The 27,934-nt window shown below is 48.2% G+C and overlaps 1 protein-coding gene across 1 annotated transcript; it reads right to left on the bottom strand.

Moving 5' to 3' along the window:
- On the bottom strand, positions 1-26,579 carry CIMIP1 (ciliary microtubule inner protein 1). The gene is made up of 4 exons (XM_073681021.1): positions 26,450-26,579; positions 1,787-1,868; positions 1,585-1,689; positions 1-580 (listed from the first exon to the last, which is right to left on the bottom strand). Exons 1-4 carry the CDS (start codon positions 26,509-26,511, stop codon positions 425-427), a joined length of 405 nt encoding a protein of 134 aa, XP_073537122.1. The 5' UTR covers positions 26,512-26,579; the 3' UTR covers positions 1-424.
- Positions 26,580-27,934: the final 1,355 nt, after the last annotated feature.

Raw genomic sequence — 27,934 nt, 5'->3', positions numbered from 1 at the left:
TGGCATCAGAGCTTTATTAAAACATCTGGTAAGGAAGAAGTTAACATGAAGTAATCGCACCCATTCTGCCACTACCACTTCCTTGTAAACCCATTTTCTGATCTTGTTGACTTGCAACATGGAAGTGTTAGACTCTTCGCCTGGAGCTGCACTGCAATCAGCATAAAGCTGCATTACCCTTTGTGCCATAATGTAAATAGGGGGATACCAGGGTGGAGGCGAGGCGGACGTCAATCAAGTTTTCCACTACGATATTTGCGCACGCCGTTCATCCCTATGCTAATTTTTAACATTTACTCATCTTCTACAGAGATTTTCCATCTTGCCACAGAATGCAGGAAAGTTTCATTTTTATTAGTTTATTGTGAGACTGCTAAAATGTTTCCATTCAGTCTTGTTGGGGCCTGGGCAGGACACCGGACGTTTAGGCGATTCCTTCAGCTGGCCACTTCATGTTCTTGCAAAAATCACCCTTGAGGTGGCGTGTTCTGCCGTACCGTTCCAGTTTCAGGGCCGAAATGGTGGATCTCCAGCCTATCAGCCCTTGGGTTGTTTGGGGAATGGCAGGAGAGAGGCCAACCTGCAGGAAAAAATATGATTTTAAGCCTTCCCATATACACACTATATATTTTTAATTTCACCCCATTTTGAAAATTTTGCTCGCCGCCGTGGATAGCAACATTCTTATTAACATCCAGAAGCTAAAACAGTGTACTGACTTATCACCTCTGATAGCTGAGGGTTTGTCACAATGTGTCCAGTCTAGACTATCCTCTGTGAGTTAAAGAAGCATTCCTCCAATCAATATTTTTATCCTCTATATATTGCAATCACCATATTATATTGCACTGTGTACTTACTATTGCTTATTTTTCCTTTCTACCCAGTTAATTCTTCTTTTTTTCCATTAAGTCTATGACATCTCGTGATTAAAAACTGACTAGCTGAATCCTTCTAAGCTCTTTGTAGAAACAGGAGGTCAATTTTGTCTTCACAAGTCATTAGTCACTGCAAAATGCTATGGCAGGGTGGAGGGGGAGCAACTTGGTCAGAAGTTGAAAAGGGGGATGATAAATGCAGGGAAAAGAGACTTCCTGTTTCTACATCGAGCAGAGAAAAGTGAAGAATTAACTGGGTAGAAAGGCAAAATGAGCAATTGTAAGTACATAGTGCCATATAATATGATGATTGCAATATGTTAAGAGGATAAAAACTTTGATGAGAGGAGGAGTGCTTCTTTAAAGAAGATGTCCACTACTTGGACAACCCCTTCTCATACCCAACGCTTGGCCCTGATAAAATAAAAAAGCTTATACTCCCCTCCTGAGTATAAGCTTTTTTTATTTCATCACGTGCAAACATTAGATCAAGAAGGGGTTGTTCTAGTAGTAGACAACCCCTTTAACTATATCAATGGCACAAATCTCTCCGTATTCTGATCTTATCATTGCAGATAAATGTATTATTGTGACACAGAGGATTGTCTAGGCTGGAGGAGATAATATCAAACCCTCAGCTGTGAAAAAATATCAGCTGAGAACAGATCCAAAACTACGATAATATAGTCTATACTAGGGTCCTGACCTTTATATACTGGTCCAGTGGGGTCACCGTCCGAACCTTCATATGGTCTGGTATTTTTATTCTGCATGCTGCCTCCTTTGCTTTCATAGCTGTCTCGGTTCTTGGCTAAAATAAGAAGATTCACATTGTAATATTTTGGTTGTTTCTTGGGGCTTAGATACCATGACCTAATGCCTACTGTGCCCTGTCAGATAAGATTTACCTCATCGTAGGGTGCAGTCAGGAACCCCCAGTTCTCAGGCCACATCTTGGTGGTTTCCTGCTCTTTTTTCACATGTGCTTTCCTGAATACATAAGGTAAAACATCACTGGGTCTTATTACGGATTTTCACATTTTTTAATGCGACACGTGTAGCGCCCCTAGGGCTCGGTTGCTACAGGGGTATTGCACCTCAACCAGAGGTGTGATATTCCACTCCCAGGTAAGGATGGAGTGTGGACCAGGGCTCAGTTAGCTTCACACACACACTCACCCCATTTCCGGGGGACAGCTCGACGGTGCTCCCAGCTGCGGGCACAACTGACCATGTCCCTGGCTGGAGTGGGGAGGGGGGAGAGAACCCAGTGGTGTAGGAGCAGAAAGGGGTCGGTTTCTGGAGCATAGGAAGGAGCTCATTGGGTGCAGGTCACCTGAGCTCAGACACAGAGAAACAGATAAAAGGTGGGAGCCATCTTAGTCGAGAGAGTTCAGTCCAGTCAGTCAAAGCGGAAGGGAGAGAGAGCTGACAGGGAGCCGTGGCTCAGCCTGAGCTCAACTCCACGAGGCAGGCCTAGAGAGAAGGCCAGGGCCAGAGAGGAGAAGAGAAGAAGGAGAAGGAAGGAAGGAGAAGAGACAGAGGAGTAGAAAGGCTCCAGAAACAAGAAGGCAGAAGGGACCCTAAGAGTGCAGAACGGTCAGCAACCGTTGCATACCCCATTATACCGGGTGGAAGGGTCAGGCCGTGGAAAGGTACCGGATCCCTAAGTTGGTGGAGGCGAATCTACCCTCAGCCAAGAACCGAAGGTTGTGACCATTTATTGGTGCGACCCCCCGCTAAACATGCTAGGAAGGCACCATATAGGATAGCGGGAAGTGAAGGCCAACGCTTACCCGACATGGTCCGCGATAGCCGAACAGAAGTCAGGACACTGGTGGGGCTATCCAGATGACCCGGACGGGTCTGGAGAGTATGGTGAGGAGGAAGAACGTGCACCAGGAGGACACAGTTATTAAAATGTGAGTGCACTGTAAATAGTTGCCCATTAGGGTACAGAAGAGAACGTTCACCCCAGATGGGGACTGTTGCCTGACTGTTGTCTGACTGTTGCCTGGGTGTCGTTTGAATAACCGGCTGAGGACTGGGAGCAGCCAACTTAGTGAACTATCCGGCCGAGGACTGGGAGCGGTCAATTCTGTAAATAGTTGCACTTCCTAAAGTGCCCCCTACTGGTTTTATAAGAGACTACAACAACAACTGTCCTCAGAACAAAAACCTGTTAGAGGTGGCCGAAGACGAGGTCCAGCAGCTGGATCAGCTACGCCCTGCAGCCACCCCAGGGCCTTCGTTGAGGGTTTATGAACGGGTCCCTCATGTTTGTGTTTACAAGTTTGCATTTTATAGAAAGATGGACACCTGGTCGCAAAGTGCACTGTGACCAGTTAACAAAAGTTTTACATGAAGAATGTTTATAAGAAAAATGTTTTATATGTGACAGATGTGGTTATAAGAGTGAAAAGAGTTTTATAATGTTTTATATATGAGAAGAAAGTCTTATAATCTTGCTGAAAGAGAAAATGTGCCAGTAACGTTAAAAGAGAAAAATTGCCTCCCATAAAGGGATGAGTAATAATGGTTTATAATTTTATATATGGATGCATTCTAAAAACTTGCATGTTTTTGAATTATCTTTTGCTCTGTTCCAGCCCGAGGACGTGCTGTGGTTTACCAGGGGGGAATGTAGCGCCCCGAGGGCTCGGTTGCTACAGGGGTATTGCACCTCAACCAGAGGTGTGATATTCCACTCCCAGGTAAGGATGGAGTGTGGACCAGGGCTCAGTTAGCTGCACACACACACTCACCCCATTTCCGGGGGACAGCTCGACGGTGCTCCCAGCTGCGGGCACAACTGACCATGTCCCTGGCTGGAGTGGGGAGTGGGGAGAGAACCCAGTGGTGTAGGAGCAGAAAGGGGTCGGTTTCTGGAGCATAGGAAGGAGCTCATTGGGTGCAGGTCACCTGAGCTCAGACACAGAGAAACAGATAAAAGGTGGGAGCCATCTTAGTCGAGAGAGTTCAGTCCAGTCAGTCAGAGCGGAAGGGAGAGAGAGCTGACAGGGAGAAGTGGCTCAGCCTGAGCTCAGCTCCACGAGGCAGGCCTAGAGAGAAGGCCGGGGCCAGAGGAGAAGAGAAGAAGGAGAAGGAAGGAAGGAGAAGAGACAGAGGAGTGGAAGGGCTCCAGAAACAAGAAGGCAGAAGGGACCCTAAGAGTGCAGAACGGTCAGCAACCGTTGCATACCCCATTATACCGGGTGGAAGGGTCAGGCCGTGGAAAGGTACCGGATTCCTAAGTTGGTGGAGGCGAATCTACCCTCAGCCAAGAACCGGAGGTTGTGACCATTTATAGGTGCGACCCCCCGCTAAACCTGCTAGGAACACACCATATAGGATAACGGGAAGTGAAGGCCAACGCTTACCCGAAACGATCCGCGATAGCCGGACAGAAGTCAGGACACTGGTGGGGCACGAGAGGCCAGAGAAAGGACAGAAGAGGGTCCTGTGCCATACTCCTGAATTGCCTGGGGGTTGACCGAGCTCCTCACCTGGTGGACGCAGCATGGCTCGGGCAGTCCTTGCTGACAGAAGTGACTTGGATAACAACTGTGAGTAAAAGACCCTGGACTGCATCATTGGACTCTGTGTGACTTCTGCTGCGCCTGCACCATCACCCCCAGCATCCACCTACACTACCCTGGTGCTACACTCCTCCCGTGGGGAGTTATTCTACCTCTGTGCTGCACACCAACACCAGCCCCAGTGGCCTGCCCTGCAGCGGCGGTTATCCCTGACCGCAATCCACGGGTGGCATAGTCGGACATTCAAAACACTGATAAATAGACCGCCACAATTTGGTCTGACCACCCTGAGCCACGGGATCAGGTTGCCACGACTACCCCCAGCACCGTACAGAAGCCCGGTCTCGAGTGCACCGCTGCCCAGGGGGCGAGTCACACGCAGTTATAGGCATGGATGTGTATATGTGTAATGCATGGATATGTATTTCAGTGAGGCAGTCAATGTATTTTAAGGGGCACCCATCCCCTATGGTCTCCAAATATAAAGCGCTTGTCTACGTATGCAGCAACAGCATGGTATGATTGTGACTGCACTTAAAGGGTTATTCTCATCTTAAGAATGTATTGTTTATGTGCAATCACTTGCTGATAAGGAGGGGTTCAACCACTAGGACCCCACCGACCTCAAGAACGGGGCACTGAAATACCTGTCTGAATGGAATGGTGACCAGACATGTGATCCCAGCACACAGTATAATGGCCCCACTGTGACCCAAGTACACAGTATGATGGCACACCGCACCCTACATACAGTATGATGTCCCCACAGCTACGAATAAAACGTATGATGTACCTACAGCTCCTATATAAAATTGAATATCCCCCCCAGCTCCCTATATACAGTTTGATGCCACCAGGGCTCTCTATATACAGTATGATGTCCCCACAGATCCCTTTATACAATATGATATCATCACAGCTCCCAATATACAGTATGAGGGTGCCACACTTCCCTATATACAATATGATGGCTCCCAATATACAGTATATGAAGCCCCTACAACATATATATACAGTATGATGGCCCCCACATCTCCCTATATACAGTTTGATACCCCAGAGCCCCTATATACACTGTGTGCAGAATTATTAGGCAAGTTGTATTTTAGAGGATTATTTTTATTATTGATCACCAACTATGTTCTCAATCAACTGAAAAGACTCATAAATATCCGAGCTTAATATTTTTGGAAGTTGGGAGTGTTTTTTTTTTTAGATTTGGCTATCTTAGGAGGGTATCTGTTTGTGCAGGTAACTATTACTGTGCAGAATTATTAGGCAACTTAATAAAAACCAAATATAATCCCATCTCACTTGTTTATTTTCACCAGGTAAACCAATATCAGGGCACAAAATTTAGAAATAAACATTTCTGACATGCAAAAACAAAAACCAAAAAAATGAGTGATCAATATAGCCACCTTTCTTTATGATGACACTCAACAGCCTTCCATCCATAGATTCTGTCAGTTGCTTGATCTGTTTTCGATCAACATTGCGTGCAGCAGCCACCACAGCCTCCCAGACACTGTTCCCAGAGGTGTACTGTTTTCCCTCCCTGTAGAGCTCACATTTTATGATGGACCACAGGTTCTCTATGGGGTTCAGATCAGGTGAACAAGGGGGCCATGTCATTATTTTTTCTTCTTTTAGACCTTTACTGGCCAGCCATGCTGTGGAGTAGTTGGATGCATGTGATGGAGCATTGTCCTGCATGAAAATCATGTTTTTCTTGAGCGATACCGACTTCTTCCTGTACCACTGCTTGAAGAAGTTGTCTTCCAGAAACTGGCAGTAGGTCTGGGAGTTGAGCTTCTCTCCATCCTCAACTCGAAAAGATCACACAAGTTCATCTTTGATGATACCAGCCCATACCAGTACCCCACCTCCACCTTGCTGGCGTCTTAGTCGGAGTGGAGCTCTCTGCCCTTTATAGATCCAGCCTCTGGCCCATCCATCTGGCCCATCAAGAGTCACGCTCATTTCATCAGTCCATAAAACCTTTGAAAAATTAGTCTTAAGATATTTCTTGACCCATTCTTGATGTTTTATCTTATGTTTCTTGCTCAAATGTGGTCATTTTTCAGCCTTCCTTACCTTGGCCATGTCCCTGAGTATCGCACATCTTGTGCTTTTTGTTACTCCAGTAACGTTGCAGCTCTGAAATATGGCAAAACTGGTGGCAAATGGCATCTTGGCAGCTTCACGCTTGATTTTCCTCAATTCATGGACTGTTATTTTGCGCCTTTTTTGGCCAACACGCTTCTTGTGACCCTGTTGGCTATTTGCCATGAAACGCTTGATTGTTCGGTGATCACGCTTCAAAAGTTTGGAAATTTCAAGACTGCTGAATCCCTCTGCAAGACATCTCACAATTTTGGACTTTTCAGAGCCCGTCAAATCTCTCTTCTGACCCATTTTGCCAAAGGAAAGGAAGTTGCCTAATAATTAAGCACACCTTATATAGGGTGTTGATGTCATTAGTCAACACCCCTCCTCATTACAGAGATGCACATCACCAGATTTACTTAATTGGTAGTTGGCTCTCAAGCCTATGCAGCTTGGAGTAAGACAACATGTATAAAAAGTATCAAAGTGATCAAAATACGCATTTGCCTAATAATTCTGCACGCAGTGTACAGCATTGTGTTCCCACAACTCCCTATATATGGTATGATGTCCATACAGCTCCTTATATACAGTATGATGTCCCCCCAGCTCCCTACATACAGTATGATTTTCCCAGGGATACCTATATACAGTATAATGGCCCCTACAATGCCCCTTTATGCAGTATGGAGGCACCACAGCCACCTATACACAGTATGATGTCCCTCACACCTCCCCTATATACAGTATGGTCTCCTAGGTAATGACTGATAAAATATAATAAAAATACCATGCCATGTTCCCCATGGCGTCCTGCTCCCATCTCTGCAGTGTGTGATCTGTGGATCGGCGTGGCAGGCACAATCTAATGACGTCATTGCGCCTGCTGCGTCCACTCTCAGTTGCACATGCTGAATGGCAAAGGAGGAAGCCATTCTCAGAATGCAGATACTTTTGACATCCAGACAGCAGCAGTGACCATATTACTGGTGCACCGTGCCACCATTCAGCACAGGATTCTTCTGGACTCAGGGGCCCTATAGTGACTGCGAGGTCTGCTGCTATGGACGCTTATGAAGAAGAACCTAGGGCCCAACAGAGGATTCTCCAGTTTTCCGGTGGGCCAGTCCGACTGTTTATGAGAAATGCAGTACATTCAATATACAAAGGTGAACTTTTTGTAATAAATATTAATTTTATGTTTTCACTGCTGCTGAATTTATTTTTTTATTTATTTGTCTTGTAGGTCTTTACTGCAGATTAACTTTTTTTATTTATTTATCTATAAGTCTTTTAACTCTTTACTGCTTTATATATTTGTTATTCTTTTAGGTCTTTACTGGGATGATGCAGTTGATAGAGTACAGCAGATACAGTTAAATAGATGGAGATAATTCTGGAGAAAACAGTGGGAGGGCCCTGCAGCTCTGGAGAGGAACAGGGTGCTCCCAGGAAATGTTGTTTTAGCAGATATGAATAGGACCGCCCATTCAGCTATGTGAAGCTGAATGCTCATAAGAGGCCGGTAGAGATTTAAAAAAGACACAAAGGTGCATGAAGAAACTTTATGTTGGGCTTAGTCTATATATTAGTAATAATCAAGAAGATACTGTGTTTTTTGAAAAATAATGCAATTGTATATACAACCTTTTAAGAGTCACATGACGAAAGTGATTGAGACCAAGTCATGAGATACAATCAGATCACTGTGTCGCCAGCAATCCTCACCCTAAATAATTCATGATGGTAAATCACACAATTCTTTCTCCTACTCGAACCTGCAGCTGCTACATATACATACATACCATGTACACAGCCCATATCTGTCTATTTATCTCGGATTCTTTATAGACATCCATATTATATACATCGTACCTCCATTATACAGACACATCTATACTACATGGCCTGCTACGTGTTAACGTGTACATACCTGTAATATATACCCTATATACACATTATATCCTTGTTATATAACCTATAACCACATTAAATATCCTTATTATATATACAGTCATTATACAGTACAGACCAAAAGTTTGGACACACCTTCTCATTTTAAGATTTTTCTGTATTTTCATGACTATGAAAATTGTACATTCACACTGAAGGCATCAAAACTATGAATTAACACATGTGGAATTATATACTTAACAAAAAAGTGTGAAACAACTGAAAATATGTCTTATATTCTAGGTTCTTCAAAGTAGCCACCTTTTGCTTTGATGACTGCTTTGCACACTCTTAGCATTCTCTTGATGAGCTTCAAGAGGTAGTCACCGGAAATGGTTTTCACTTCACAGGTGTGCCCTGTCAGGTTTAATAAGTGGGATTTCTTGCCTTATAAATGGGGTTGGGACCATCAGTTGTGTTGTGCAGAAGTCTGGTGGATACACAGCTGATAGTCTGTTAGAATTTGTATTATGGCAAGAAAAAAAGCAGCTAAGTAAAGAAAAATGAGTGGCCATCATTACTTTAAGAAATGAAGGTCAGTCAGTCCGAAAAATTGGGCAAACTTTGAAAGTGTCCCCAAGTGCAGTTGCAAAAACCATCAAGCGCTGAAAAGAAACTGGCTCACATGAGGACCGCCCCAGGAAAGGAAGACCAAGAGTCACCTCTGCTTCTGAGGATAAGTTTATCCGAGTTACCAGCCTCAGAAATCGCATGTTAATGACGCGCCCCCTGGGCCTGTGCTGTGCAGGGGGATAACCGGAGCCGGATCGCTGGGGGGTTGTAGTTCTCCGTGGCGGTGACCCGGTCCGTGCCCAGGGCGGTCAAACCAGTGGCAGTCTTAAGTAATAACAATGTCCGACTACGCCACCCGTGGATTGCGGTCAGTGAGGACCGCCGCTGCGCTGCCGACCGCTGAGGCTGATGTTGTTTGCGCAGCCGAGTATGGGATGACTCCCCACAGGAGAAGTATTGCCTCAGGGCAGCTAGTGTGGATGATGGGAGTGATGGTGTGAGCATACCAGTAGTAATGGTGCTGGTGCGGCGATGAAACACAGAGACGAGTGGTGCAGTTCAGGGTCTTTACTGATGGTATAAAGCAGACCCTCCCGGGAGTACTGGTTAGCAGTAGGGGCCTGGTCAGTCTGTGAGCAAGCAGGATCTCCCCCTGGCCAGGTGGAGTTGTAGGCCTCCCCGACTATCTGCACTCTTTCCTGGCTACCTTGCTCTATGCAGGTAGAAGTAGCCCACATCCCTGAGTATACCGTGTGGTGCTCACCCGTATGGCCGGTGACTTGGGGCCTTCTGTTAGCCTCCGCTTCACGATGGCGGTGCTGGTCCCTTGCTTGTGACCGTGCCTCCGGGCTTCTAAGGCCAGAGGACATGGAATCCCCTGCCGGTTGGATTCTGCTGCTGGACCTGGATGTCCCCACAGCCTCGGACTCCGTGTCCGGGTTTAGTGTCTTCAGCCAAGGCGAGCTTTCTAGCTTCCAGCCTCTGGCACTCGCTCCTGCTCCTACAGAGCTCCTGTTGTCACTTTCCCTTTCCAGGCTCTGACTGCTCTGCTTGTTCTGCAGGCTCTGTCTCTGTCTTCACTCACTAATCCCGCCCCAGACCCAGTTTATAAGGGCAGATTCCTCCCCTCCCAGGTCTGGGTGGGCCGTGTTGCATGCTTAGGGCTCCTGACCAGAGAAACCTCCCACTTGCTCTCAGACATAATATCTCTATTACTGTGGTAACCAGACCCCTGGGGTGCCACATTCCCCCCTAGTAAATTTTAGTACTCCGGGACTAAACACACATTTTTTTAAAGAAACATAAATGCAGGGTATAACAATAACACAATAACATATTTACAAGAAGCTTTAGTTCTTTAAAGGTCACGGCGTGTCCGCAACCGGGTGTCCATATCACCCAAGGTGAAGTTTTAAGCGAAGTAGGGGACCTGTCCAAAGCAAACCCCTTGCGTTGGCCCTGGGCGTGGCTGCAAGGCTGGAGCTAGCTACTTTGGGCCGCAAGTAGGCCACACCAGACAGGTTTTCTCTTCCGCGGCCGTCTTCACAAGAGGCACCAAGGTGCAACAATCTACAAAATTGTTCCGGTTATCCAGTGTCCATAACCTGTTAGTCCAAATAAATCTGCAGGTTAACTGAGAAACATAATTAATAACAGGCAACAAACATAAACCATAAACAGTTAAACAGATAAATTCACAGTGCATTAGTTATATTCTCCAGCGAGCGGGCATCTGACCTCTAGTGACTCTAGTGGACCTACAGAGCTCACTAACTGGTCCTGCACTACAGGGTTTAGGTGTTATGGGTAAGCTGGGCAGCTGTCTGCGTACTATTTGGCTCACTAGGGGCACGGTAGGCTCACTACTAGCAGAGGGTTGATTCTCCTGTGCTGCTGGTGTGGACTCTTCTGCCTCCTGGACCGGCTGCTCTTCCAGCTCTACCTGTGTTAGAACCTTGCTGTTAGGTTTTTTTTCCTTTGCTGGTCACATGACCTTGTTGGCCTATTTAGTCCTGCTCCGCCCTTCTGGCTTTGCTGGACTTCATTGTATATCTACTTTCTAGCTAGCCTGTGCTCTGTATCTAGCTCTGTTAGTTTGCTTGGTCTACGGACCTCTATGTTCTATCTATTTTGTTTGTTCGTCTGTCTGCTACTATTTCTGTTAGGAGGTGTCCCATATTCCTCCCAGTCCTTAGTACTTGTAGGGATTCCCTCCCCACATCTATAGGTCTTCGTACAGACTAGATTAGGACTTTAGCAGGTCTGATCGCAGGATCAGGTTCCCTGTTACATCGTAGGGATTCAGCTGAGTCTTATAGTAGGGACAGATCTCCTCTCTTTCCTTAGCTTTGGTAGCAGAACATAACAGTAAGTCCAGCCAGCAAATTCTCTAAGGAAAGATTTTTCTGTTCCATCATGGTGTCGGTTCAGGATTTGACTCATCGCCTGCAGGGACTCTCTCTGGAGGTGGCCGAGCTCCGTCAGCACGTGAGTAACTGTCCTGGAGCACATTTCTTGGAGCCTAAGGTATGTTTGCCGGATTTGTTTTTTGGTGAACACCGAGAATTTTTTTCATTTAAAAATGCTTGCTTATTGTATTTTCGTTTGAGACCTAAGTCCTCTGGGGATGAATCCCAGCGCGTAGGGTTCATAATGTCACTTTTGCGCAAAGAGCCTCAGGAGTGGGCCTTTTCTTTGCAACCTAGTGATTCATGCTTCAGATCAGTGGATAGTTTTTTTTCTGCTTTGGGACTATTATATGATGATCCTGACCGTGTCGCATCAGCTGAGACTGAGTTGAGACGTCTAAAACAAGGATCGGGTAATGTGGAAAAATATTGTACACATTTTCGTCGTTGGTCCACTCAAACAGGGTGGAACGATTCTGCTCTGAAAAGTCTATTTCTTGCTGGGCTCAGTGAAAGGGTTAAAGACCTGCTAATTGCTTATCCTACACCTGAAGATTTGCAACAGGCTATGCAATTAGCTATACGGGTGGATAGAAGACTGCGTGCTAGGGTTAATGAGAGCAAATCCTCTGCTATGTCAGTTTCTGGTTATGATAATGTGTGTACTAACAGTGGTGAACCGATGGAGATTGGATCGGTGGCACCTCGCTCTCAAGAAAAAGACCGTCGTTTTTCGCAAGGCTTGTGTTTCTATTGCGGAAAATCTGGTCATTTGATTAAAGGCTGTGAGCTTCGTATGAAGAAAGAAAAAAAAATGGTCAGTCACGCCCGTATTGCCTGTTTAAATTCCAAGGGTATATTTTTAGCTGCTTCCACGATTGCTCAGGAAAAATTAATGGAATTTCGGGTGTTTGTTGATTGCGGGTCTACACTGAATGTAATTGATGGGGGATTCGTGGAAAAACTCAATTTAAAACCTGAACCTTTGTCATCCCCCATTGCTGTGGTTTCTGTGGATGGCTCCCCTTTGAAGAATATTACTCTCAAGGTCAGTGAATTTCCTCTCACTATTAATGGTGTTCACCATGAGAAATTGGATTTGGTAGTGTTGAATAACTTGCCTTCTCCAGTAATATTGGGTTTGCCCTGGTTAAAATTTCACAATCCTGTACTGGATTGGTCTACCAGTGAAATTAAATCCTGGAGCCATAAATGTTATGACAAGTGTTGTAACGGGCGTATTGCAGCTTTGGATAGGGGAGAATTGCCTGTTCCTATTCAGGATTTTTGGAGAGTTTTTTCTGAGAAGGAATCGCAGGTTTTGCCTCCCCATAGAGACTATGATTGTTCTATTGAATTTGTCCCTGGAGCGACTCTTCCTAAGAGTCGTTTATTTAACCTTACTATTCCTGAGAGGAAGGCTTTGGAGGAATACATACAGACAAGCTTGGCCGCCGGTCACATTAGGCCCTCTAAGTCTCCTGTGGCGGTTGGATTTTTTTTTGTAAAAAAAAAGGACGGCGGTTTACGTCCTTGTCTGGATTTTCGTGAGATTAACAAAATTACGGTACGCAATCCTTACCCACTGCCATTGATTCCTGATCTGTTTAACCAGTTATTGGGGGCCAAGTGGTTCTCTAAAATTGACCTTAAGGGGGCATACAATCTGTTGCGCATGAAGGAGGGTGATGAATGGAAGACTGCTTTTAACACTCCTGTGGGTCATTTTGAGAATCTGGTTATGCCTTTTGGTCTTACTAATGCTCCTGCATTTTTTCAGAATCTGATTAATGACATCCTTAGACCTTTGATCGGTAAAAATGTGGTTGTGTATTTGGATGACATTTTGATTTATTCGCCAGATCTGGAGTCTCATTGGCGGAGCGTGCGTGAGGTATTACAGTTATTAATGGACAATTCACTTTTTGCTAAGCTGGAGAAATGTGAGTTCGCTGTACAGAGAATTAGTTTTTTGGGCTACATTATCTCCAGCAAAGGTTTTGAGATGGATCCGGTTAAGGTTCAGGCTGTGCAGGAATGGCCTAGGCCTATTGGTTTGAAATCGATACAGAGGTTTTGGGGTTTCGCCAATTACTATAGAAAGTTCATAAAAAATTTTTCTAGTATTGTCAAACCTCTGACTGATCTCACCAGGAAAGGTGCTGATGCGGTTCAGTGGTCTTCTGAGGCCATTGAAGCTTTTGTGTATCTCAAGGAGAGGTTCACCTCTGCTCCCATCCTTATGCAGCCTGATGTTACTAGGCCGTTTTTGGTTGAGGTTGATGCTTCCTCTGTGGGGGTTGGCGCAGTATTGTCTCAGGATAACGGGGATGGATTACATCCCTGTGCCTTTTTTTCAAAAAAATTTTCGGAGACTGAATTGAATTACGATATTGGTAATCGGGAATTATTGGCTATTAAACTCGCATTTGAACACTGGCGCCACTTCTTGGAAGGTGCGGAATTTCCCGTTCAGGTTCTTACGGATCATAAAAATCTGATATATCTTGATGCTGCCAAGCGCCTGAATGCCCGTCAGGCTAGGTGGGCACTGTTTTTCTCGCGGTTTAATTTCTCCGTTACTTACATCCCTGGTACTAAGAATGTTAAGGCGGATGCCTTGTCTCGTAGTTTTTCTCCCATAGTCGGTGCTGAGAAAGAGGAAAACATTTTACAAGAAGGTGTTGTGATAGCTGCTTTAGACTCCGTTTTGGAAGATGAGATTCTTAAAGCTCAGGAGAATGCCCCATCTAACACTCCTCATGGGAGGTTGTTTGTGCCTGAGACCTTTAGGAGAGATTTGTTTGTTGAGTGTCACGAATCTCGGTTGGCAGGTCATCCCGGAATCTCTGAGACCAAGAGACTGGTGGGTCGCAGTTTTTGGTGGCCTGGATGGCAGAAGGAAGTCATTAAGTGGGTGCGCCAATGTACTATATGTGCTAGATCTAAGTCCTCACATACTCCTGCTGCGGGGTTGCTTTGTCCTTTGGAGGTCCCCAGTGCTCCTTGGACACATTTGGCTATGGACTTTATAACTGACCTTCCCCCCTCTGAGAGTTTTACTGTCATCTGGGTGGTCGTGGACCGTTTTAGCAAGATGTGTCACTTGGTTCCCTTCGTCAAACTGCCCTGCGCTAAAACTCTCGCTAAGGCCTTTGTCAAGGAAATTGTCAGACTTCATGGCGTTCCTACTGACATTGTTTCTGATAGGGGTCCTCAGTTCGTGGCTCGTTTTTGGCGTGCCTTTTGTGACAGGTTGGGAATTCATTTGTCGTTTTCGTCCGGATATCATCCTGAATCTAATGGCCAGACAGAAAGGAAAAACCAGGATGTTGAGCAGTTCTTGCGTTGTTTTGTGGCAGACAATCAAGAGGGGTGGTCTGAGTTTCTGCCACTTGCCGAATTTGCTCTGAACAATCATACATCTTCTTCTGCTGGTTGTTCGCCTTTTTTTTGTTGTTCTAGGAGACATCCGTCGTTTGGGTCGTTCTCCAAGTTGGGATCTGCCGTGCCTGAGGAGGAGAATTTTTCCGGTGATTTGGAAAGAGTTTGGACGGATGTGCGTGGTAATCTTCAGGAGGCCAACAGAAAATCTAAAGACTACTTTGATAGGAAACGACAGGAGGTTTTGTTCGCTGTTGGTGACATGGTTTGGTTGTCCTCTAGGAATCTGCGGTTGAGGATTCCTTCTAAGAAATTGGGTCCCAAGTTTGTAGGGCCCTTTAAGGTGCTTCAGGTTGTCAACCAATCTGCTGTTAGGTTGGAGGTTCCTACCTCCTGGAGAATTAATCCGGTCTTTCATGTCTCTCTGTTAAAAAAAGCTGTTGTGTCGGATGGTGACGCCTCTGCCTCTGTTCCTCCGGTGGTGGAGGACGGGGAATATGAAATTTCTCGCATCCTTGACTCTAGACGGTATAGAGGTAGTTTGCAGTATCTTGTGGCCTGGAAAGGTTTCGGACCCGAGGATAACTCTTGGGTGAGGTCAGATGATGTTTCCGCGTCCAGACTTATCAGAGCGTTTCACAGGAGATTTCCTGATAAGCCTGGTCCTAGGGGATCCGGAGGATCCTCTTAGAAGGGGGGGTACTGTTAGAACCTTGCTGTTAGGTTTTTTTTCCTTTGCTGGTCACATGACCTTGTTGGCCTATTTAGTCCTGCTCCGCCCTTCTGGCTTTGCTGGACTTCATTGTATATCTACTTTCTAGCTAGCCTGTGCTCTGTATCTAGCTCTGTTAGTTTGCTTGGTCTACGGACCTCTATGTTCTATCTATTTTGTTTGTTCGTCTGTCTGCTACTATTTCTGTTAGGAGGTGTCCCATATTCCTCCCAGTCCTTAGTACTTGTAGGGATTCCCTCCCCACATCTATAGGTCTTCGTACAGACTAGATTAGGACTTTAGCAGGTCTGATCGCAGGATCAGGTTCCCTGTTACATCGTAGGGATTCAGCTGAGTCTTATAGTAGGGACAGATCTCCTCTCTTTCCTTAGCTTTGGTAGCAGAACATAACAACCTGGTCTTCTGTAGGCACTTGAGAGGCTGGCTGGAGAAAGGTGAGGACGGGCACCACGATAGCGTTGTTTACTTGTGTCCAGGACCAGGGAAAGTCTTCGAGTATGGTGGTGATCATTTCCTTCTTTTCCTCTACGGGTTGAGGGTCTTCCTGATCTTCATCCGTGCTTTGCAACTTCTCGGGGCACTTTTTCAGGTGGTCTCTGGAGACAGTGGCTGTGGTCTCTCCTCCATCCTTGCTAATGACGTACACCTTTGGGTTATTGTGGCTTGAGGGCAGTACGGCGTACGGGTCCTTTTCCCACTGATCGTCCAACTTATGGAGCCGCCTTTTCCTTTTCAAGACCTGCTCTCCAGGTACCAGGGGAACAGCGGGAGCATGTTGGTTATAAGTCCTCTCCTGCCTTTCTCTTGATTGACAGAGACTTCGCTCGACGCTCTCCTGTACTTTCCGGTACTGCTGCTGCCGTTCTGTATCCCAATCTGTCTCTGGCGAGGTGTCCTCGGGTATCAGGACTCCCATATCCAGGTCAACAGGCAGCTTACCAGGTCTTGCTCGCATTAGGTAAGCCGGGGTACAGTTGGTGGAACCTACCGGGATGTGGTTATACAGGTCCACCAGATCGGGCAGTTTCTCAGGCCACAGACTGCGTTCTTCCAGGGGCAATGTTTTTAGCATAGCTATCACCACCTGGTTCATCTTCTCGCAGAGTCCATTGGTTTGGGGGTGATAGGGCGTTGTTCTTATCTTCTTACAGCCATACAGGTTGCAGAACTCCTGGAAGACCTTCGCTTCGAAGGCTGGTCCTTGGTCCGTCAGCACTTGGTCCGGGTACCCGTGTGGGCGGCAGAAGTGCAGCTGGAAGCCTCTGGCTGCTGTCTGAGCCGTTAAGTCTTTGACAGGGACCACCACCAGGAACCGAGAGTAGTGATCCACGATGGTTAGGGCGTAGACATACCCGCTTCTGCTTGGAGCCAGTTTAACATGGTCCAGAGCGACCAGTTCCAGCGGCTGCCTGGTGATGATGGGCTGCAGGGGAGTCCTCTGGCTGGCACGGTCCCTTCTTCTTAGATTGCATGGGCCACAGTCTCTACACCACCTCTCAGTGGCTCCTCTCATGCCTATCCAGTAGAACCGTTCACGCAGCAGGAACTCCAGCTTCTTCCATCCGAAGTGCCCTGCCCCATTGTGGTAGGCCTCCAGCACCATAGCTGCGTCCCGTCTCGGTACCACAACCTGCCAGATCAGCTCATGTGTCCGGGAATTGACCATGCTGCGGCACAACTTCTCCTTGTAGAGGAACAGTCTGCTCTTTTCCGTCCACAGTTGCTTGGTCTCTTCCGGAGCGTCTGGGTCCAGGCGGGCGTCAGCCTGGGTCAGCATCTCCTTCACCAGACGGACGGCGGGGTCACTGTCTTGCGTCTCCGCCCAGTTGTAGTGGGGTAAGGGGTTGAACTTAGCGGATCGTTGGCCCCTCACACGGTGGGAATACTGGGTAATCCCATGACGGTGAAACGCAGGGAGTTCGATCTCTTCCAATTCTTCTGGATCCTCCCCTTCGTCCGGTAGGTTTGGCATCCTGGACAGGGCATCCGCGTTGGTATTGGAGCGTCCTGCCCGGTATTTGATTGTGAACTCAAAATTGGACAGGCGGGCCATCCATCTCTGCTCCAGGGCACCCAGTCTTGCAGTGTCCAGGTGGGTCAACGGGTTGTTGTCCGTGTACACGGTGAACCTGGAAGAGGCAAGGTAATGCTTGAAACGTTCGGTTACTGCCCACACCACTGCCAGGAACTCGAGCTTGAACGAGCTGTAATTCTCAGGGTTTCTTTCGTGGGTCGCAGTTTTCGGCTGGCGTAAGCAATTACCCGTTCTCTCCCCTGCTGGATCTGGGACAGTACGGCTCCTAGCCCGATGTTGCTTGCGTCCGTGTGGAGGATAAAGGGCTGGCTGTAATCAGGGTACGCCAGGATTTCATCCCCCGTGAGGGCCATCTTCAGCTGGCGGAAGGACTTCTCTTCCAGCTTTTCCCATTTGAAGGGTGGCTTCTGGTTTTTGGCCTTTCTGGACTGGCCTATCAGGAGGTCCTGCATAGGAGCTGCCTTCTTGGTAAAACCGGGAATGAATCTTCGGTAGTAGCCTACCAACCCGAGGAACTGCCGCACTTCCTTTATGCTGGATGGTCTTGGCCAGTCCTTAATCACGGTGATCTTGTCAGGGTCGGGGGTTACTCCGTCAGCACTCACCACGTGTCCCAGGTACTGTACCTTTGGCTTCAGTAGATGACACTTTGAGGGTTTTACCTTTAAGCCGTAGTTTGCCAGAGCTTCAAACACTTCGGCCAGGTGTTCCAGATGGTCCTCATAGGTCTTGGAATAGACGATGACGTCGTCCAGGTATAGTAGGACCGTCTCGAAGTTCCGGTGTCCCAGACAGCATTCCATCAACCGTTGGAAGGTTCCTGGTGCGTTGCAGAGCCCGAACGGCATACAGTTAAATTCGCTGAGTCCCATCGGGGCGGTGAATGCGGTCTTCTCCCGGTCCGCCTCTGCTACAGGAACCTGCCAGTACCCGCTAGTGAGATCCAAAGTAGAGAAGAAGTTAGCAGATTTTAATGCAGCTAAGGACTATTCTATTCTTGGTAACGGGTACGCATCTTTGTGTGTGATACGGTTGACCTTCCTGTAGTCTACACACATTCTCATGGTGTTGTCTTTCTTTTTCACTAAGACTAGTGGAGCTGCCCAGGGGCTACAGATATCCCTAATAACCCCAGCCTCCTTCATGTCTTTTAACATCCCCTTGGCGTGTTGATAGTGTGCAGGGGGTACGGGTCGGTATCTCTCCTTTATGGGAGGATGGTCTCCCGTGGGGATGCGATGTTCTACCCCCTTTACTCGCCCGAAGTCCAGCGGGTGTTTACTAAACACTCTCTCGTACTCTTGAACCACCCGATAGACTCCCTGTTTTTGGTGTGAGGGAGTGGAGTCAGTACCCAAATGCAGTTGCTGACACCAGTCCTCCATTGGTTTATTAGAGCCGTTACCTTCCTCTGGTTGAGATGGAGGCAAGGGTTCCTTGGCCTGTACAAAGTTCTGGTTGATGGTGAACAATTTGGCTAGCATGGCATACCGGGGCAGGTGTACTTCTCTCTCCCCGATATTGATGATGCGGACGGGCACCCTCCCATGGCGTACATCGACCACCCCCCGTGCTGTCAAAATGGTGGGCCTACTGTCTGAGTAGACGGGTTCTACCATTGCTTGGTAGTCTCTACCTCTTAGACCAATGGCTGCCCGGCACCAAATCATCATCTCACTTTTTGGGGGCATGGCAATAGGGAACGGGTCACACATTCTCACGCTACCTATCTCACCACCGGATAGTTCCACTTGTTGCCGCTTCATCAGTGCCCGGATCTCTTTTTGGAGCACACGCTGCTGGCTGGAACTGGCGTTCTTGGCAACCTGTTGCAAAATAAGAATCACCTCTGCAAGACAGTTTTCAATTACGTTAGTACCTAAGGTTATTTTTGGGTGACTCTCGCGACGGTCAATGTCCACAATGATAAGTCCTTGTGCCGGCAGTTCAACTTTACCGACCTTGATGGTCACTTCCTTAAATCCTATCTACGGCACGGGCTGACCATTGCTGGCGATAATGCTCAGGTCGTCATCTGGTTAGCGGGTTATGTCCGAGTCATTCCAGTACCGCTTGAAGAGCACGTACGGCAGAGGTCCCCAACCGCCGGTCCGCGGACCAGGACCGGGCCGTTGGGGTTTTTCAGCCGGTCCGCGGCGCCGCTGACCAGGGCCGGCGTCAGCACCCGGGCAAATGCCGGGGCTCTGAGCAGGCAGAGGGGCCCACTGGCGGTCGCGCACCCCGCTGGGCTATGGGCGGAGGAGAGCGGTGTCAGCGCCCGCCCTTCTCCGCCGCTTGCTCAGGGCCCCGGCAGCCCGATACTTACCTCTCCCCGTGCCTCCGCAGATCAGCTGTCTTCCTGCTCTGCGCTCCCTGTGACGTCTCAGGTCAGAGGGCGCGGTGACGTCTTTACACCGCGCCCTCCCCTGAGCCGTCACAGGGAGCGCTGAGCGGGAAGAAACGACAACGCTGGAGTTCGGAGCCGAGCAGCGAGCGGCGGGCAGCAGGTAGCAGGTGAGGAGAAGGGAGGTGAGTATTTGATTTTTTTTTTTTTTTTTAATGTATGGAGGCATGGGGCAGTATAAAGAGGGGAGGGGGGGCATCCTGCTTGGGGCATTATAAAGAGGAGGGGTGACAGCCTGCATGGGGCATTATAAAGACGAGGGGTGACAGCCTGCATGGGGCATTATAAAGAGGAGGGGTGACAGCCTGCATGGGGCAGTATAAAGAGGAGGGGTGACAGCCTGCATGGGGCAGTATAAAGAGGAGGGGTGACAGCCTGCATGGGGCATTATAAAGAGGGGGGGCAGCCTGTATGGGGCATTATGTGGGGGGTAACAGCCTGCATGGAGCATTAAAAGGGGGGGGCCTGTATGGGGCATTATGTGGGGGGGAACAGCCTGCATGGAGCATTATAAGGGGGGGGGGCAGCCTGTATGGGGCATTATGTGGGGGGTAACAGCCTGCATGCAGCATTATATGGGGACCGGTATCCTGTATGGAGCGTTATATGGGGGCCAGTATCCTGTATGGAGCGTTATATGGGGGCCAGTATTCTGTATGGAGCCTTATATGGGGGCCAGTATTCCGTATGGGGTCTTATATGGGGGCCAGTATTCCGTATGGGGTCTTATATGGGGGCCAGTATTCCGTATGGGGCCTTATATGGGGGCAAGTATTCCGTATGGGGCCTTATATGGGGGCAAGTATTCCGTATGGGGCCTTATATGGGGGCAAGTATTCCGTATGGGGCCTTATATGGGGGCAAGTATTCCGTATGGGGCCTTATATGGGGGCCAGTATTCCGTATGAAGCGTTATATGGGGGCCAGTATTCCGTATGGGCGTTATATGGGGACCAGTATTCCGTATGGAGCCTTATATGGGGGCCACTATTCTGTGTGGAGCGATTCACCGGTTTCTGAGCTATTGTAGAATTTACAATAGATATCACTCATGAAGTGAAATCTTTGCATTGTACTATATATATATATTTCTCCGCCGTATCTCTGCATCATGAATCGTGGTATGTGTTAAAGGGGCCCACTGAGACTCTTTCGCCCGGGGCCCAGAAAAACCTGGAGCCGGCCCTGCCGCTGACAGCTAGCTCCGCGGCCCTGCGCCTGGTCAGAACTCGCTCTGTGTGGATTTATAATGTTTTCTGCCATAGCCGTGACAGCTCGCAGCTCCCGGCAGAGAACATTATGCAGGACGGGGTGGGGCGTCGGGCGGGTCTTAGTAACGCAGCCCTCCACAGCACAGCATGGTACCTGTTGTACGTCACGGGGCGGGTCTTAGTGACGCGGCCCTCCTGCACAGCATGGTGTGTTCCTGACGGGGTGGGGCGGCAGGCTCTCCTCACTGACACGCCCCCGGCAGAACATGTTATGTGGGGCGTGCTGGGGCAGCAGACTGGCTTCAGTGACGCGGCTCCCGGTACCGGTGTTCAGTGTGTAGCGCTGCTAAGCAGCAGCGCTGTATACACTGACGCTCAATGTACAATGCTGCTACTTAGCAGCGCTGTACACCGAGGTCCCGCCAGCATCCTCCCCATACAGCTCCACCCCTCCATAACCCCACCCCCATATGACCAAAGCCCCGCCCCCACCCCCACCGGGCCATGGAAAACTGGTCTTGCTTAAAGCCGGTCCCTGGTGCAAAAAAGGTTGGGGACCTCTGACGTACGGGATGGTGGTGACCTGTGACCCGGTGTCTAGTAGGGCACTCATAGGAATGCCGTCCAGTACCACAGGCAAGACCGGACGTCCCCCTACGTATTTGTCACGCCAGTTCGATGGGCCTGATGATCTTATGCCTGGGGGTTGGCCCTCTACCCCAGGTTGTGCCCGTTTAAATGACAGTACCTTGCCATATGTCCGGGTTGATTGCAGCGGCGGCAGATGGGTCGTCCGTCCTCGTTGTATCTGTCGCTGGGTCTTCCTCTGGCCGGTGGGGTCCTCCTCAGTCGGCGCCACGGGACGTCCTCCGGTCCGGATGCCAGCTGGATCTTTCCTGGAGAAGAGACCTGTAAAGACTGCACAGTTCTGGTTAGCGCGGCAACACTCTTAGTCAGCTCTTGGACCTGATGGTGCAGGTCTGTTGCCGGGTTATTGTTCAAAGCCTGCGCATCAGCTCCCACAGACCCTGCAGACAAGGGCGCCGCGTCCTGGCGATAAGTGATAGCAGGGCGCCTGTGGGTCACAGCGCCACCTGGTGCCGGTTCTCGGAGCACCCGGATGGCTCTGTCCTTGAACTGTGCAAAGTCCAGGTCAGGGTCCTGTAAGGCCATTGCCCGCAACTGGGTTCGGTGGGCTTTGCACAGTAGACCCTCAATAAATTGTTCGGTCAACAGCTTGTCTTCATTTCCCACGCTATCAGGGTCTGCCTGCTTAATGGCTCTCAGGGCCTCTTGTAGGTTTAGAGAATAGTCTCTTATACTTTCATGTGCCCGTTGTTTGCACCCGTAAAATCTGAGTTTTATCTCGGCTGAGGTGCGGGTGTCAAATGTGTCTTTCAGCCGGGCTAGTATCTCTCTGACAGTCCTCTTCTTCCCAGGTGACCAGGACTTTACCTCCCTTTGGGCTGCCCTGATTAACTGGGCCACCAGAATGCTCACTTTTTGCTCTTCTGTGAGGGGGTATACTTGGAAGAGGCTATCAAGTCTTTCCCTAAAGTCAGTCAGGGTATGTGACTCCCCTGAGTACTGGGGTAGCCAGGTTGCCCCCGGGATATAGGGCATGGTGAAGGGCATGACTGCAGCAGCGGTTGCGCTGGCGGCCGGCGTGGCGGTGGAGCTCCCCTCGGTGTCCGACATCCTCCTTTCCCCCTAGTGGACCGTGGCCTACCTTGCGATGCTCTTCTTCCGTAGGCCGCGGCTCCGCAGTCGATCGTCGGGGTTGAGGACCTGGCGTCGCGCTCCGATGACGTCAGCGTCGCTCTTCCTTCCTTCCAGGACCTTACGCAGCGTCGGAGTGTGAGGCGGAGTGTGGGGCGGAGCTTCAGATCTCGCACGCTTTCGGCGTCCACGCCCCTCTTCTTCCCGTGCGGCGTCCCGAAGATGGCGTCCGAAGGTGGGAAGCAGCTGCGGATGGCGGGAAGAAGGCAGAAGACGGCGGGAAACGGTCCAAGATGGCGTCCGATGGCGGGAAACGGCTCCGGACGGCGGGAAACTTCACCACAGGTAAGTATAAAAGTCTCTTGTTCAGGCACGCAGTACCCGGTGGTTGCGGGCACGAAATCCTGCCGACTACGCCAAAATTCACGTGCCCCCTGGGCCTGTGCTGTGCAGGGGGATACCCGGAGCCGGATCGCTGGGGGTTGTAGTTCTCCGTGGCGGTGACCCGGTCCGTGCCCAGGGCGGTCAAACCAGTGGCAGTCTTAAGTAATAACAATGTCCGACTACGCCACCCGTGGATTGCGGTCAGTGGGGACCGCCGCTGCGCTGCCGACCGCTGAGGCTGATGTTGTTTGCGCAGCAGAGTATGGGATGAGTCCCCACGGGAGAAGTATTGCCTCAGGGCAGCTAGTGTGGATGATGGGAGTGATGGTGTGAGCGTACCAGTAGTAATGGTGCTGGTGCGGCGATGAAACACAGAGACGAGTGGTGCAGTTCAGGGTCTTTACTGATGGTATAAAGCAGACCCTCCCGGGAGTACTGGTTAGCAGTAGGGGCCTGGTCAGTCTGTGAGCAAGCAGGATCTCCCCCTGGCCAGGTGGAGTTGTAGGCCTCCCCGACTATCTGCACTCTTTCCTGGCTACCTTGCTCTATGCGGGTAGAAGTAGCCCACGTCCCTGAGTATACCGTGTGGTGCTCACCCGTATGGCCGGTGACTTAGGGCCTTCCGTTAGCCTCCGCTTCACGATGGCGGTGCTGGTCCCTTGCTTGTGACCGTGCCTCCGGGCTTCTAAGGCCAGAGGACATGGAATCCCCTGCCGGTTGGATTCTGCTGCTGGACCTGGATGTCCCCACAGCCTCGGACTCCGTGTCCGGGTTTAGTGTCTTCAGCCAAGGCGAGCTTTCTAGCTTCCAGCCTCTGGCACTCGCTCCTGCTCCTACAGAGCTCCTGTTGTCACTTTCCCTTTCCAGGCTCTGACTGCTCTGCTTGTTCTGCAGGCTCTGTCTCTGTCTTCACTCACTAATCCCGCCCCAGACCCAGTTTATAAGGGCAGATTCCTCCCCTCCCAGGTCTGGGTGGGCCGTGTTGCATGCTTAGGGCTCCTGACCAGAGAAACCTCCCACTTGCTCTCAGACATAATATCTCTATTACTGTGGTAACCAGACCCCTGGGGTGCCACATTAACAGCAGCTCAGATTAGAGACCAGGTTAATGCCACACAGAGTTCTAGCAGCAGACACATCTCTTCAACATCTGTTAAGAGGAGACTTTGTGCAGCAGGCCTTCATGTAAAATAGCTGCTAGGATACCACTGCTAAGGACAGGCAACAAGCAGAAGAGACTTGTTTGGGCTAAAGAACACAAGGAACGGACATTAGACCAGTGGAAATCTGTGCTTTGCTCTGATGAGTCCAAATTTGAGATATTTGGTTCCAACCACCGTGTCTTTGTGCGAAGCAGAAAAGGTGAACGGATGGACTCTACATGCCTGGTTCCCACCGTGAAGCATGGAGGAGGAGGTGTGATGTGTGGGGTTGCTTTGCTGGTGACAATGTTGGGGATTTATTCAAAATTGAAGGCATACTGAACCAGCATGGCTACCACAGCATCTTGCAGCGGCATGCTATTCCATCCGGTTTGCGTTTAGTTGGACCATCATTTATTTTTTAACAGGACAATGACCCCAAACACACCTCCAGGCTGTGTAAGGGCTATTTGACCAAGAAGGAGAGTGATGGGGTGATACGCCAGATGACCTGGCCTCCACAGTCACCAGACCTGAACCCAATCGAGATGGTTTGGGGTGAGCTGGACCGCAAAGTGAAGGCAAAAGGGCCAACAAGTGCTAAGCATCTCTGGGAGCTCCTTCAAGATGGTCGGAAGACCATTTCCGGTGACTACCTCTTAAAGCTCATCAAGAGAATGCCAAGAGTGTGCAAAGCAGTCATCAAAGCAAAAGGTGGCTACTTTGAAGAACCTAGAATATAAGACATATTTTCAGTTGTTTCACACTTGTTTGTTAAGTATATAATTCCACATGTGTTAATTCATAGTTTTGATGCCTTCAGTGTGAATGTACAATTTTCATAGTCATGAAAATACAGAAAAATCTTTAAATGAGAAAGTGTGTCCAAACTTTTGGCCTGTACTGTACAATAAGTCACTTTTCTTTTTTGTCTTTAGGTATTCATTGACGCTTTTGTGCCAAATTCTTCAAAATGGTTCACGGGATTCATGAATTTTTTTGCAAAATAAAAAATGGTCTTTAACCTATTTTGTGCCTTTTTAAAGCAAAAGTCTCATGTTCTGCAAAATGTTCCCAAATTTGTGCAAAAAATACAGGTGTATGTAAAATCACTCTAACTCACTAAACTAACTTAACAGCAAAATACAACTTTACAAGAAACGCAAATCGTTTGATGAATTTGTCGCGTATAAAAAAGTTACTACGCTAAAAAAATAGCGAAAAAATAATGAATTGGGCTCTATATCCTTGTTATTTACCCTATACGCACATTATATATCCTTTTTATATACTCAGTATACTATATCATTGCTATATACCTTATATTCACACTATATCCTTGTTATATACTCTATATACTATATCCTTGTTATATACCCTATACACTATAGCTTTTTATATACCCTATTTACACACAGTATATACTTGTTAAATACCCTATATACTCACTACATTCTTGTTATATACCCTATATACTCACAGTATATACTTGTTATATACTCTATACACACACTACATTCTTGTTATATACACACATAGTATATACTTGTTATTTACTCTATATACACAAACAGAATATACTTGTTATACCGTATATACACCGTGTATACTTGTTACACACCCTATGTACACACAGTATATACTTGTTATATACCCCATATACACACTATACACACAGTATATACTTGTTATATACCCTATATGCACACATTATATACTTGTTATATACCCTATATACACACTACATTCTTGTTATATACCCTATATACACACAGTATATACTTGATATATACCCTATATGCACACACTACATTCATGTTATATGTTCTATACTGATACTATATCCTTATTATATACCCTATACACACTATATAATTATTATAATATCCTATACACAGTATATCCTTGTTATATAACCTATATACACATATAGTATTACGTACCCTGTGTACACAAGTTACACCCTGTGTACACTATATTCTGTGTAGACACCAGTATATACATTATGTACACAGATAAGAGGCAGCATTATGTTACCAGATCATGTCTTCTGCCACGAGGTTGCTGTGTTTGCCCTGGTGCTGGGGGACGGCTGCCATGTTTCTGTACACACAGCTTCCTTGTAGAGGACACAGCTGATTGATGTTTACCTGTAGCCAGGTAACCGGTGTGTGGCGGTGACATCACACTGAGGGCAGGGCCTCCATGTTATTATACATGAAGCATGATATGATGGATATAAAGGTGTGGAGGTAATCACACTGGGGACAGGGCCTCCATGATATTATACGACTTGAAGCATGATATAATTGATGCACATTTCCTGTAGTAACATCTATTTTTTGACCTATATAATATATTGTATACAGCATATAGCAGTTGTCAATAGCGACCAGTCAGGTCACACTTTACATTTTTCAAAAGGCCTGTGAAAAATGAGAGCAGGAAGCTGATTGGCTGCAAGGGGTGAGGACTCCACTTTCTCTTTGCATCAGTTTTGATAAATCTTCCCCCTTGTGTAGTAAAATTACCACTCGGTGCACAAAAGAGCCTGATTTACTCAGCCAAGAATCTCTGTCAGAGGGTTGGGGCTTTCTCACTCTCTTACTAATTGTGTTTTTGTGTGTGGGGGCAAGACCACCCCTCTTCAGAGTGATTGAGCTATGTGTGTACAGTATATGAACAAAAGTATTGGGACTCCTACACATTACATCTACAGGAGCTTTTATTACCTCCTATTCTTTATCTATAGGCATTAAAGTGAACCTGACAGCTGACACTTGCTGACAACCCCCCGGCATATATCAGACACTACGGTGTTTCAGAGAAAAACATAATTTAATAGCCGCCGGGGACCGAGCCGCATGAGAGACTAGTCGGACAGGTGGGTCCCGGGCGTCTTCTGCCCGCCAGCTGCCCTGGAGTGACAGGTCACTCTTAGCATACGTGTATGGGGAGAGATGTGTCAGTCACTGGTAGTGGGTGGGCAGAAGTTGCCGGGGACCCACCTGTCTGACATCGTCTATTCTGCGGCTTGGTACGTGGTGGCTATTAAACTGGTTTTCTCTGAAATGTCTCAGAGGTAGACATATATGACTGAAATCATACAGAGTCTGATACTAGCTGCATGTGGATCAGGCAGCATGTATCAGCCGTCAGGTTCCCTTTAATATGGAGTTGGTCCCTAACTTTGCAGCTATAACTACTTTCACTCTTCTGGGAAGGATTTCTACAGGACTTTAAAGGGCATCTGTGGAAGTTTTTGTCCATGTATCTATAGCACCCCGAGGGCTCGGTTGCTACAGAGGTATTGCATCTCAACCAGATGTGCGATATCTCACTTCCAGGTAAGGATGGAGTGTGGATCAGGATCCCGACACCTGCATGCATTACACCACATTTCCGGGGGCAGGGAGACCGATATGCTCCAAGCAGAGCACGACAGTCCCTGTCCCTGGCTGGAGTGGGGGGAGGGAACACCGAGGAAGGGGGAACCCTGTAGTGCAGGAGCAGGGAGAGAGC

This window comes from Phyllobates terribilis, unplaced genomic scaffold, assembly GCF_046119375.1.
Source record: "Phyllobates terribilis strain yellow unplaced genomic scaffold, ASM4611937v1 Scaffold_5__5_contigs__length_657084704, whole genome shotgun sequence".
NCBI classification, from domain to species: Eukaryota; Metazoa; Chordata; class Amphibia; order Anura; family Dendrobatidae; genus Phyllobates; species Phyllobates terribilis.
The sequence above is the reverse complement of the archived record's forward strand: the minus strand, read 5'-3'. Positions and strand labels throughout refer to the sequence as shown.

Coding starts and splice junctions, on each gene's coding strand:
- CIMIP1 (XM_073681021.1), bottom strand. CDS start 26,511: ATGGCAGCCGTCCCCCAGCACCAGGGCAAACACAGCAACCTCGTGGCA. Junction 1,869..26,449: donor GTGGCAGAAGACATGATCTG/GTAACATAATGC, acceptor TTATGTATTCAG/GAAAGCACATGTGAAAAAAG. Junction 581..1,584: donor CACTGGACCAGTATATAAAG/GTCAGGACCCTA, acceptor TTTTTCCTGCAG/GTTGGCCTCTCTCCTGCCAT.